The sequence below is a fragment of the Phragmites australis genome, chromosome 11 (assembly GCF_958298935.1).
Source record: "Phragmites australis chromosome 11, lpPhrAust1.1, whole genome shotgun sequence".
NCBI classification, from domain to species: Eukaryota; Viridiplantae; Streptophyta; class Magnoliopsida; order Poales; family Poaceae; genus Phragmites; species Phragmites australis.
The window spans coordinates 29,933,502-29,947,082 of NC_084931.1; the positions used below are offsets into that span (position 1 = coordinate 29,933,502).

Consider the following 13,581-nt stretch of genomic DNA (forward strand, 5'->3'; position numbering starts at 1 on the left):
CAAAAGTTGGGGCGCAATCTCGTTGTGAGCTCATGATAGTAGCACAGGTCGATCATACCTCGTGAATCGCATGGAGTGACACAAAAAATTAAAGAAAAATATGCTACGCTGTTGCCGGGGATCGAACCCGGGTCACCTGTGTGACAGGCAAGGTTCAAGTTACCGATCGCTGGTCGGTAACCGAGGTGCGATGGTAATTGAAAAGTCGTGATAACCGCAATAACCGCTCAAATTTTGAATAAATTTCGAACAAAATTCTTTTGAAAAAATTTAAATTTTGGGAAAAAATTTATGAATTTAGCCTCTCGGTAACCGGTTGAATTGGACACCGAGCGGTTTTTGCGGTAAACCGCTCGGTTTATGCGGTAACCGAGAGTCTAGCCAACCGATTTGCAACAAAAACCGAACGATTTTGAGGGATTACTGAGTGGTATGGACGCGTTATCAATAATTGTGTAGGAAAATCATAAAAGACACAAAAAAAAATCACGAATAAATTAGGGAAAAATAGTATAATACCATGGTATGTTTTGTAACATCAGAAAAAAATTTGGCATGACCTTTGCTATATTTTGGAAGTTTTCAAGGCAACAAACAGATACTAATAGCAATGCGAGCACGAACATATAATTGTTTCATTAAATATATGCGTACATTACATATGCAGCGCCTGAAATTAATAAATATATATCGAATTGTCCGTAGTAAAGCTAAAAACGCAATTACATGCCATCCATCAGTACTTACCATGGTGTCCACACCAAGTGCAACCTACGAGATGGAAAAAATTAGTATAATATCATGGTATGGAAATAAAGTAGTTACAAAAAGTAAATTTTCATCACTTTTAGAACCACCAGCTTAGGGGGTGATTAAATTCGGCTATATTGTACTCATCGGTGGACATTAGCATTATCCGTCGTGTAGATAGTAACTTTGTATTAAACTCTGCCCAAGTTTACCCTGTCCATGCAGAAGTAGTTGACCATTGTCCTTACAAAATGGCATAAAACTCAGGGTCTTGCCACTCATAGACCCGCTGAATAGGAGACTCTGACTGAGCATCGGGGACAGGATAGTGGTACGGATACGATCCAGAACTACTCTCCATGTCATAGCTGCTGAAATAGCTCCCACTATCTTGTGGTCCATCGTGGCCACCCTGTATTATATGCCTTTGTGAGGATGGGGCACTGTGGTCCTGATCCTGTGTGGCATGCGAAAACTGACTCACACCAATGAATTGCACGGGAGGAACGACAGATGATTGGCATGGAGGAACATCGCTGCCTTGACCATCATCATCACCGCTATCTGTCTTTGAGCTGTTGTCATTCGATTCTTGATAAGTTGGGCTCTTTGGGTCACTATCCGTGCTCTCATCGCTTTGCACTTGTCTTTTGCCCTTACCATTAATCTTCTTGCTCTTCTTTGTATGTGTCATTTGCTTCTTCCTCTTTCCCGTGTGTGTCACCAACCACTGTAGCAGCCCACTGCTGTAAGTCTTGTGTGTTCGCTGTGTCTATCACCAGGTGAGTAGGCAGGGGTATGTCGCTATTTGTGTCCTTCTCATCAAGCTCAGGGGCTGCATTTGATCTGCCGATCTACATCCAGTCCCAGAGCGGATTGTTCTCCTCGTTCAATGTGAGCTCCATAAGCCGTTGAAAAGGATCATCATCAACAGTCGACCTGATGCCTGCATCTAAATTGTTCTATATTCTCAGGTTGTAGTTGACATATACCAACTTATGAAGCTTCTTGTAGCTTAAACGGTTGCGAACTTTGGTGTGGATAAATGCAAATGTACTCCAGTTCCTCTCACACCCACTAGATGAAGCGCATTGAGACATTAGGCGCCTGGCAAGCATTGATAGTGTAGGTGTAGACGAACCAAACATAGATCACCATTGCGCTGCAAGTAGGTAAGTGATATGAGGCTCAAAAAATAGATAAAATGATGCAACAGTTAGATATGTAAAGGTTTTCGTACCAGGATGAGTCATGTCGTCATAAGCCATCCGTGCAGCGAGCGGACCTATGAATGACAGAGACTTTGTCCGATATGTTTCAGCCTCAATAAGTGCTTCCGCGGCAGTACTAATATCGGTCATCCTCTCAAATGTCGCACAGAGATCTTCGAACAAGTTTGGACCCGTGCCATACGCGTAATGCGTGCAGGGGTTCAGAGCGGCCGCTGCAAGTTGATGATCGACAACAAGTGGTAGGAGTGTATCACCGGCATTCATGTAGGGCCCATTCGCTAGATTATGCATTCTGCGATCGATAATTGCCATGTACTTTTCAAAATAATCCGTATCATTGCGATACAACGCCTCGTACTCCTGCTTCACAACGGTGTATCTCAGGAGCACCTCACTCAATATTGGCACCTTGTCCTGATCCTTTCAGCGTAGAAAGCTATCAAGAAATAGGTAGTTTGTACCAAATCTTGTGGCATTCCACCTCACCAACTCTCCACCAATCGTGGCCTTCATCATTTCATGTAGTTTTGAATGATTGCATAGCCATCGCGATATGGACCTTGCACTTTGGATGATCATGTCGTGTTATCTAAAATCACCAACTGATTTCAACATTAAATTTATCGTGTGCGCCACACAAGGCTGCCACGCGATAGCAGGATATTCCCTTCTGAGAACTTGACAGGCCTTCTTGTAGTTGGACCCGTTATCAGTCACGATCTACACAATATTTTGTGGCCCCAAATCATTGGCCACTGCTCTTATCCCCTGCATAAAAGAATGAACCAAATAAATATGCAACAATTGAAATACTATGTTACTAACTTAGCAAAATAATATACCTTGTTCAAATACTTTGCATCTTGACTGTAGCCAGTCGCATCTATAGACTTGTGAAAAAACATACGGCCGTTGCAATATAAGAGAAAATTAATAATACTTATGTGCTTCAGTCCCGTCAACGAATCGCACATTATGGTCACACCATACTCTGGCCATTCTAGCTTCCACTTTTCAAATATTTTCTTCAATGCACTTTCGTTCTCGTCTAGATACTTACCATCTACATCCCGGTCAGTTGGAGATAGTACCCCCTTGTCTATTACGGAACAAATGGTCAGAAGTTAAAAAGAAAGAAATATGACAACAATAAATTCATTACAAACTTAATCACTCACCCCATTTATGTGTTTCTTTCACTACAGCGACAAAGAATGCATCGTCCGCCCTTCTACCAGGAATGCCTGAAGTGTGGAAAAATTTGGACCATGCCAAACCAATAGCTTCCTTCGCACTCTATGACCCGGTGTCAATCCTCGGCTGCACAGGGGCTTTTGCTAAAGCAACATTGTAATCTCTGATACTTGGTAGTGGCTCCCTTGTTGAAGATGCTCTCCTAAGCACCCTCTTTAACACAGAGCCCCCTCTGTCACTACTACTACCATCTCCATGCTCGTAGGACTCGCCTGCCCTCCTCCAGAACTCTTCCTCATCCCTTAACTGAGCCATGGCACGCTGTACCTGTTCCTCTTCTGTGCCCTCATTATCGCTTGTCAAATCTACCTGAACTCTTGCTGATTCTTGCCTCTGAACCCTCCCCTCAGCCTTTCTTTTCCTCTTATCTCTTGCCATATCCAGCTCACGTCTGAAATAATCACGCACATCTAGATGCACCCTATCACAATGTATAACATTCGATCCGCGCCTTGCCAAATGTTCTTTCAACCTTGTGGCACCACTGCCTTTCTTTTCCTTATTGCAGTAATTGCACCTAAACCCCAGGGCCAAATTGTCCCCGTGCTGCCACACCACATCTCTATCCGTCATCGATTAATTTGCGATTTCTCTGTTGGAAGAAGAAAAATCAATGGTTAGCCTACTAATAAATATCTCTATACATGTTCAAATCGCTAGTAAACTCAATTGAATGAAAATTATCAATGGTTAGCTTACTAATAAACCCAATTGAATGAATATTAGCAACATTTGCTCCTAAAATCGCTAGTAAATGGTCAACTATCTTGCACGAATATTTCCAACATTCGCATGTATACGGTAATCGATGTAATAATATCGATAACCGAGCGAATCAACTGCTACATCTTCCTAATCGACTACATGACGAATTGCTGCCCTTCTAACACCGATTACCGACCATAATACACAAAAAATGCTACTAAATGGTCGATAACCGAACGCATCACGCACTGCATCGTCGGAATCGAACGCACACAACCCGTACTGACCCCATAGCCACGATTACTGACCGAGCAAAATGATAAATCGCAGAGTGTTGAACAGTTATTGAGCTTCCTTCGTTGGTTACCGAGCTTCCTTCGTCGATTACCGACTGCGTCAGGGAGACCGCGCAGCTAGGTGGAGATGGTCGGTTACCGCTGTGATGCGGTCGGATACCGAGCCCACGAGCTCGATAACCGCTCCTGAAACGCTGGAATCACGTCGGAGAGCGGCGGATTTGGTCAGGCGGGTGCCGAACCTGCTTCTTCGGTTGCGAGAAATGGCGTGGGGAATCTCTACTATGCACAGCGCTATCCACACCATCGGCAACCTTATCCATTCCACGTGGGCCGAAACGGGCCGCGTAATACTGTGCATTCGACCCATATCACATGTCGGCCCATTTAACCGAATTATGCACTTTGATCGACAATTTGGAGTTGTAAATGAGATTTGTTTCGAATTTTGTTTGCACAAATACTCTTCAAATTAGCTCTAGTTTTTTTTTATGGAATTTCTTTTAGATTTTTTGAGATTATCAAAATTGGTTTGAATTTTTTGAATTCAAATTCGGTTACCGCTCGAATTTTGAAACCGAGCTGGACCGATATGTGCGGTTATCGCGAATTTTGGTTGGTTACCGACAAATTTTCGAACCGTGGTGACAGGCGGGAATACTCACCCTATACTATAACCACTTGCTTGCAATGCCGTGCAAAAGTTTCAAATTTTTCATTAAATGGATAATGCCCAAATTCGGTCTTTTTTATCTACTATATAAAATACAAGTTGTTTATTGTGTCATTTCTTCCCTCTACTATCCTACAATCTAATAAAAACCCAGAAAATTCGAAAAATTTACTCACTCTTGTCATCCATTCTCATCCTCTAGCCTTCCTATCTCATTACTGATTTCAGTTATGAGAATCATTTTACTAATAAAAATAAAAAAATTAGGAAAAAAATTAGCAGATAATTTTCTTTTTTTGATCCTATCAAAAATCAAAATACAACATTACTCTTAACGTATTCGTTCGGTAGTGCTTCTACGATGCATTCATATCTTCATATCTTGAGTTTATGCTTGATATTATTGTGTTTAATATTTATGTCAAGATCCAAATTCAGCTCTGAACTTTGAATAATGTTTGGGCGGAGGATTCTGATTACATTATTTGCCCCTGCATATGAACCACCATCAACACTTCATAAAGTATGAACAGTTTGCATTATCCATTGTACCTTAAGCTGATCAGGCAACACTTCGACCAAACCAGGAATTCAGAAAAGTATGGCTTTACCACAATTCCATTACACGAAGTGCCTTTTATTTGCATCTGAAAAGAAAAGTAGCAATTTTCCGTTCAGTGCCACTTGCTTTGTCGTCATAACCGAACTCCCCACTGGAGATTTCTTTTTCTGCTAGAGTAGTGACATGGTACGGCTACTTGACTTTTTATTGCATATAGTAGTATAGTACGGCTCAACTCAGATGCCTTGCCTGCGAACTTTTTAAAACATAATATTATTTTATTAAAAAATTAATAAAATAATACTTAAATTTTGATATTTGTAGAAGTAGGTACCTGCCTGTAGTCTATTGGCACTTCGTGTGCTGACATGTCATGTGTCCGCAAATGATATTAGAAAAAAAGTATACTTTTTTTACTTGATTTTAGAAGAAGATGATCTTTATATAAAAATTATATCTATCAATGGTATCTATAACTTTACAATTGTACACTTCCATTTGAATATGCCAAAAAATAGTTATAAATTTTAGATTTGAAAAACTAGATCTGAAATTTCTAGCTATTTTTTAGATATCTAAACATATTCAAATGTAAAAGTATTCAATTATAAATTAATAGATATCGTTCAATTATAAAGTAATAGATATTATTGATATGTATAATTTTTATAATAAGATCATCTTCATCCGAAATTATATGAAAAAATTTATGATTTTTTATTTAAATATTGTCTACGAGACACATGATTTGTTGGTACGCGGAGTGCCGACAGACCTTAGAACCCACTGTATGTAGCATGTTGGCATGTGAAGTGCCGATAGATCCCTAGTAAGAGCATCTCCAACCGAGTCCTCTTCCCACCCCCTATCCTATATTTAAGGAAAAAATGATGAAAATTGGTCTCCAACCGACGCCCTATCCGCCCCCCTTTATTTGAGGAGCCCTTAAATCTCCTCCCTCACCTCCTACATCTAGGGGCTCCTCATCCGGCCCCTCACTCGCACCGCCGCGCCCGCGCACGGCCCCTCCCGCGCTGCTGCACTACCCCGCACCTGCCCACCCGCGCTTCCCCGCACCCGCTCGCCCGCCCATGCTGCGTCGTCGCCCCCTCACCCGCCCGCCCGTGCCGTGGAGGCGTGGAGAGAGGGAGCTCGAGGAGAGGGAGGTCGGGGAGAGAGAAGGAGCGGGGAGAGAGAGGGAGCTCTGGCCGGCGTCGGGAGAGAGAGGGAGAGAGAGGGGAGAGAGAGTTACCAGATATTAATAAAATAGAGGTGATTCGAATATAGGGGGTTAAATATAAGGAGTCGGTTGGAACACGCCGAGAAGTAGGGAATAAAATCTGGATGAGAAGCCCCTAAATAAGAGGAATAAGAGGTCAAATATGAGTAGTTGATTGGAGATGCTCTAAACACTCCACATGCCTACGTGTACTTATTTATACAAATATCAAATTTTGGATATTATTTTAAAAAAAAATCAATAAAATAATATTATTCAAAAAAAGTTGCAACACCTGACACATGAATTGACTGTGCACTGAAAAGATCACAAACCATTTTTTTTATAGCAAAAGCTTTATTATTTCTTATCATCACGTCAAACTTATACAACCATATGCAGTACAAGTTGATGCATACCTAGCATCACTAGGCGTGAAGGGCACAATCCCTTGGCTGGAACCCGACCCTCCCCATCTCCAGATCATAGACGACTTCCAAGTTCTGCATCTGGAAGCTCCCAAGAACTGCTCCTGGCCCACTCGTGTTGCCGTCGCCGTCGTCCATCCTCTGGAACAGCAAGCACTTCACCACCACCGAGTCCTTGGGCGCGGTCACCGCGTAGTAGCAGCTTTGCTTGGGCAGCGTGAGCTTGACGTCGCCGAGGAAGTGGAGGCTTATCGGCGGCAGCTCGTCCTCCGTGCACGGAGCGTGCGGGCACGGGATCTTGAAGCAGAGATCAAACCCCGTCCTCGTCTCAAGGTCGTATGACCTGTCATACGGCACGATCGAGCTGAGGGATGACATGATCGACGCGTAGAATGGACCCGGGAGGTGAGTGTATGTCGTCCCGGTGTCGACGATCACCCCACCATTGCCTTCGGGATCAATGCCGATCAAGCTGGGAGGAGCAGCGGCCATGGCGGCCGCGCCATCATCTCCTAGGCTAACACCCTCCAGGCCAATGTAGTAGAAATTTGGGTACGTGATGCTCTTCAGCATCGGGGTGAAGAGGAAGCCGTCCGTCGCCGACAGCGCGAGATCACCCATCACCAGAGGGCTGGTGATGTTAGGGTTCCTTGCGAACCGAAAACCGAGGAAGCAATGGGAGAAGCCCTTGCCCAGGAACCCTAGCTGGGATGGCAAGGAAAGCGTGCCCTTGCCGAACCCGGCAATGCCAATCGGCTCCCTGATGGAGCTGCCCACACAGCCAAAGCAGAAGCCAGGGAACTCCACTGGGACAGGACCAGTGCCATCCATGCTTCCATGGAGTGTTACAACATCTCTTGCAAGGGAACCCATGACTAGTGCTCCACCACCATAAGTGTAGGAGAAGGAAGGGCAAGCTCTAGGGCACAAACCGCTTGTGAAGGCAGGGATGGAGCACCCCGCTGCTGCGCAAGGGTCGTACCTGTTGTCGGAACTGTGGATGTCGACGCAGAAGCGGCTGCCGCAGAGGTCCCTTGTGTTTGAAGAGGACTGGGATGGGGAGAAGGTTGGAGTTGGCTTAGAGGTGCCATGCTCATTGCCACACTCCATGCACTCATAGCTGCTGGTGCCACAGGGGACCCAAGTGAGGTCACTCCCTGTGTCCAAGTACACTTGGAAGACCTGTGGGGGTGTGCCAAGGTTTAAGGACAGCAAGTAGCCATCTGTGTATGCTGTTACTGGTTCTATGATGTCCAAGAAGTCATTTTTTGTGGAGTTTAGTATCCCCATGGATGGAGTAAATAGAGATCTAACATGGCAAAGACCAAGAACCACACTGCCCATGGTCTGGGGTTTGCTATCTTCTGCATGGGAATGGAACAAGCTGGATATGATGCAAAGAAGAATGGTACATATGTGAATGGAAGGATGCATATTGTGTGGTAGTCTGATGTAGCAGAAGAGGAGAATTAGGACTACTTATAAGCCTTAGAAAGTTGTGTACATCAATAAGAAATAAGTTCACAACTAATAATGCAAGCAATTACTCTAAAAAAAGTAATGCAAGTGATCAGAGGCACTCAATGATGCTGATGATATATGTTTACTAATGTAGGGTTACTGATGCCAAATAAGATGTTCAGGTAGTGGGCAGGAGCTAAACGCATCCAGCATTAAAACTGGTGGTAGATTAACTACTTCAGTGTTTGTAGCGGGTTTTGCATTGCATTTCCAACATAACTCACATAAAAGGAAGTGCTTTTGATGTCAAGAAGGCACTTTCCAAGCATCTCATTAGCTGGTATCTCAGAGGGATCATAGTATTTTAATTCACTTGTGACACCTGCAACCTTTAGTTCATCCATTTGTCTTTGTTAAGACAGAGCAAGGCCAATTCCACAGGCCGTTTGCTTTTGTTGATTGTACTAGAAATGGGGTTATATACTGAACTTCAGGCCTTCTTCCTTTTCAGATTTCCTTTACATGTTGGAACCCACAAATGGTCTCTATAATTTCAAGAGAGAACTAATGAAACATGTGCACACTAGAAACTTTTGTAAAAGCTTTCTTGGTTTCGAATTCCAATATCTCCAGCTTAGACATTCAAGAACTTAAGCCTTGATGCATGCCGAACTTCACATCAATTTGCTATGAATTTTGACCAATTCTGACTAACAAGGAGACTAAAAGAATAGTCTCAAGAATAAAGGAGTTAAACTAAATGAAAAGAAGTACCCTTGTTAAGTTCATGGCCTTTCTTTGTCAATGATGGTCAAAATTAATGGCAAAGGGCAAAAGCGTGGCTGAAACATGGGTAAACTATAGTTCCCGGACAAATCAAATATAAAAAGCATTGTTTTACAGCTGAAAGTACAATTAAAAGTATACCAAACATATAGACAAATCAATAGAGCATCCACAAAAAAAAAAGAGTTGAACAGTCAAACATTAATCTGGATCGCAACGAATAAGTTGAATTGTTAGTGACTACTGAAAAACTGTACATAGCTGTAAGTGAATGCACAGATGAGTAAATAGTCGTGGCTGTACATGAATGCACATTCCCCTACTCAACATGCCTCTTGGCCAGTGTCTTCTTGAGACCTCTTAAGATCTTGGAAAACCATACTGCATTCATTACGAATAGTATGGTGGGGGCAATAGATACCAGAAGACAACCAAGGGTGTCCATCTGCTTAACCTGTTAATAAAAAGGCATCGACTTAGAAATATATGTGTGGTTGTATATTGAATTCATTAAAACCACCAAGTACCTGATCGTAGTTTATAAGGATGTGATAAAACAAGTAGATGAACAGAATTATCCTAGCCACCTGCATAAAGGCACTTGTTCCAGCGTTAGCACACCAAGGTACAATGAGCTCCAACAAATATTTATAACAAAAATCCATCATATTGATTAGGCCAACAAAATGTGCATCCAGTTAAAGTTACTGTCCTAGTTTACAACTTACAACTGACAGAATCTGCTCTGATATTGTATAAAAAATGACAAGCAAAGTATTTTATGCTTACCAGCCAGGTAACAAACATCGCAACTCCGTTGAGAAGGTATGCTTTGGACGTTTTCATTCCGGCCACATCAAGGAACCTTGATGACACAGGTCGAACGGCAGCTCAGATGGATTGGAAGATGACAAAAAATCCAAACAACATTTTGTTTAAACTTTTAAGTTATTCACTTGCCATCGTAGGTTGATTCCTGGTGTGGTAGTCTCAGAGATGAGAACCATGTATATGTATAATTGTCCTTCCCCAGAAAGCATAGCATATACAACACAAACAAGTGACAGCATGTGGTGGATAACCTGATAATAGAACGCCAGGAGTACATGTTACAGACAGACAATGCAATCTACAGGGGTTGAAGGCCTAGGTAGAACGAGGGAAGGAAGGGGGGTGGATGGGCTACGATGTAGCATGTTTACTTACATACTCCATTCCACCAAGGGAAGGGTAAAACCAAAATATCATGGCAAGATCTGCAATGAAGTACCCAACAGAGACCTGGTAAACATGAGATTCGACTCATATGAGGCAAGGGAACAAAACAAATATATGTCAAACAAGAAAGTTGTCTACTATCACATGAAAAAAAGCAACCGCATACCCCTAATGTTAAATTGGAGAGGTGTGAACTCCGAAATGTTATTGGTCCATCCAGGTTATCAGAGAACAAACCCGACAAGAAGACTAGGTATGCCGACATAATTGTAATGTATATTGCATGGACAGTGGACATTCCCCTGGAACAGAAAAGGATCAGAGCGAGTATCATCAGAAACTTATAGATAAGATAGGATGCTGCTGGAAATAAAATTGTAAAACTAATCTCACCTATTGTTCCATTCAATCTTTTGCATCTTTGTAAGAGAAGCATAACCTTTGAAGTAGACAGAACTGATCATATGTGTTATGTCATAGGACTGAACCAGTAAAAACAAACAATAGTCAAGAAATAATTACAATGATGGGACTTTGGTATATTATATGAAATTATGGATCATCGGAAAGTTCCATTGAAGAATGCAACATCAGCAGATGCAATGTCAGAAATTGTGCTTGATATCAGCATCATACTGTTGGATCTCAGGAGACATTTCGACTCCCCAGTGATTCTGGTCATTTGGTATATTTGGAAACAACACTACAGCTGGTGGCGGTGAATTTGAGTCATCTTTTAGCTAAGCTGTGCTCTGGATTGTCTATGGGTTGTTGGTTACTTGGTGGAGACTTAGACCACAACATCTCATAGTTTCACTAGATTGAAACATGTTTCCTCCTTTGTCCACAATAGCCTTGTGCTGTATTCAGTATCCTTATACTTCTTTTGCCCCTTATTAATGCAAAGCTATGCAGTTATCATCCATATTCTAGAAAATTGCATCAAACTGTTATGTTGAAGCACTCTTTTAAAAGATTTTTTTTTTTTTACATAGAGTTAGCTCAACCATGGCATGCTACACTTTTAAACTGCTTCTCAGTTGAGCTCAGCTGAGTATGAATTGAGATCAATCTACAAAGAATAACAAAGATTAAACCCAAGTCATAATACCATTAAGGCATTCTTTCTTGAGGCTACCTTTCACATAAAAGTAACTACTAAAGCCTCACCTACGCTCCCTTGTGTGGCATCATTGCAGATCAGGATTAGACAGGAGAAATAAGATTTGTCCAAGTTGTCACACGCAGAAGGCCTAGAAACCTTTGAAAACCTTTTGCTGATTCACGTAATGAAACTAAGGCTCTAGATTAAACCCAAACAGTAAAACTACACGGGGAGGTCTATCAAGTTTAGCATATCTTTTGCTTGCTCCAATCTACATATACAAATATGCGAGCATGTTAATGCACAGGAAGACTGGTGATAATACTTGACAGGAAGTGGGGGTAAGTAAATTACAGTACCAACTTGCACATCAGGATCCCCCCGAGCACAGCAGCATATAGGACATATGAATCTGCTAGCAGGTAGTCCTTAAGAAGTAGTTCTGCTTTGTACTTATAGGCTTTAGCTGCCATGATCGGATTCACAGGCAAATCCATAATCTGATACCGATCAATCCAACACCTAATGAAACATTCAAGGAGAGGTATGTTAGTTGAGTTGATAATATAAAGATTTGAATAATACTGAATAATAAACGCCACGGTATCTAGGATCCCATAGGCAACATGATCATACAAAAGCAACCAATGAAATGGGGAATTGTTGGTGCAACAAGACAAAGGGGGAACCTGTTTCAATCAAGTTGGGTTTTCACCATGGACACATATCCCGTGAAAATGTTCTATATCGGAATATGGGTGACCCATTCACCTATTTTCACATATTTGCAATAATCAGTGCGTTTTCACTGGATATGCACCCTTTCATCATTTATCAATATCAGCTGCATATATACACTATCTCTAGATGGTACTTACTTTTTTTTACCGAGGAACCATTGCAATTTAACCCAAAACAATAACAGCACACCGACTGTTCCATCCAACTAAGCAATAGCAAACATCCATCCGGTGCATACCGCATGGACTGGTTGGGATTGAAAAAGCGTAAACTTTATGCACAAAATTTATAACTAAGATCAAACGCAATAGCACAAAGGATGAAAGAAACATCGCTCTCATCCATTCCATTTCTCAAATGATTAACTCACTAAAACTGCCAAAATAACGAAACCCACGACGGGGGTCACCCCACGGCACCAAGATCGGCTCTCTCCTATCCTTCAGGGCGCCGGATCAGACCAAACCGGAGGGCTCAATCCGCCAGGCGAATGAGCGGCTGAACAAGCGGAGAGGTGGGAGGAAGGGGCGAGAATGGCATCGATACCTGCGAGTGGTGCGGCTGCGGACGAGGGGGCTCCGGATATTGCCAAGGGCGTTGCGGTTGGGTTGGAGAAGAAGCAACCGGATTGGATTGGAGGCTGCTGATTCGTTCGCTCCTCCTCTTGCTTTAGTCTCGTCGCTGTTTCTTGTTCCGTGGGTATCGGGGGAAAGGAAGGAGAACGTACTGGAAGATGCAAACGGAAGGAATATGTATGGCACATGAGTAGAAAAAAGAAAAAAATGCAAAAAAGAAGAAAAAAAAGGCTGGAAGTGGCTTTGGATTTTATTTTCTCTTTTCAAAACGTCTTTTAATTTATTTTTCGCAAATATAGCATCTGATCCACTGCCATGTCCTCCCCACTCCGATATGCTACCAAATGTAACTAGAAGGGTTCTAAGATAATTCCATATATGCGATTGAAGATTATTGAATCCCTGGATCTGGCACCGAAAAAGTTCTCTTCACTCGTGTGCTACTACCTGAAAATTTTCATTCTCTGTATGCCACTGCCAGCATAATAGAGTTGATTTTGATAGCACATGTACACACTTCATAAGACAATATTTGATAAAAGAAACTAGATATAAGAGGAAAATCAAACTAGGCAC

General features: G+C 42.2%; 2 protein-coding genes across 6 annotated transcripts; both read right to left on the reverse strand.

The window, feature by feature from the left end:
• Positions 1–7,119: 7,119 nt before the first annotated feature.
• LOC133885317 (probable aspartyl protease At4g16563) lies at positions 7,120–9,310 on the reverse strand. The gene has a single exon (XM_062325008.1). It carries the CDS (start codon positions 8,551–8,553, stop codon positions 7,120–7,122), a length of 1,434 nt encoding a protein of 477 aa, XP_062180992.1. The 5' UTR covers positions 8,554–9,310.
• A 124-nt stretch (positions 9,311–9,434) lies between these two features.
• Positions 9,435–13,173, reverse strand: LOC133885318 (uncharacterized). Of its 5 annotated transcripts, XM_062325009.1 has the most exons (10): positions 12,977–13,116; positions 12,379–12,460; positions 12,049–12,211; positions 10,978–11,066; positions 10,751–10,886; positions 10,573–10,647; positions 10,327–10,448; positions 10,156–10,231; positions 9,894–9,953; positions 9,435–9,820 (listed from the first exon to the last, which is right to left on the reverse strand). In XM_062325009.1, the coding sequence occupies exons 3-10, from the start codon at positions 12,184–12,186 to the stop codon at positions 9,686–9,688; spliced, it is 831 nt and encodes a 276-aa protein (XP_062180993.1). In that variant the 5' UTR covers positions 12,187–12,211; positions 12,379–12,460; positions 12,977–13,116; the 3' UTR covers positions 9,435–9,685. The 5 variants fall into 5 exon arrangements, with proteins under 5 accessions (XP_062180993.1, XP_062180998.1, XP_062180994.1 ...); XM_062325014.1 differs by lacking the exon at positions 12,379–12,460 and having other exon boundaries at positions 12,977–13,173; XM_062325010.1 differs by lacking the exons at positions 12,379–12,460; positions 12,977–13,116 and adding an exon at positions 12,801–12,970.
• Positions 13,174–13,581: the final 408 nt, after the last annotated feature.

Bases quoted from the DNA above. Each gene is read 5' to 3' on its own strand.
- LOC133885317 (XM_062325008.1), bottom strand. From the start codon at position 8,553: ATGCATCCTTCCATTCACATATGTACCATTCTTCTTTGCATCATATCC.
- LOC133885318 (XM_062325014.1), bottom strand. From the start codon at position 12,186: ATGGATTTGCCTGTGAATCCGATCATGGCAGCTAAAGCCTATAAGTAC. The intron at 10,887-10,977 runs GTGAGATTAGTT...TTTCTGTTCCAG, and splicing joins AAGATTGAATGGAACAATAG to GGGAATGTCCACTGTCCATG. The intron at 9,954-10,155 runs GTAAGCATAAAA...GCCTTTATGCAG, and splicing joins CGATGTTTGTTACCTGGCTG to GTGGCTAGGATAATTCTGTT.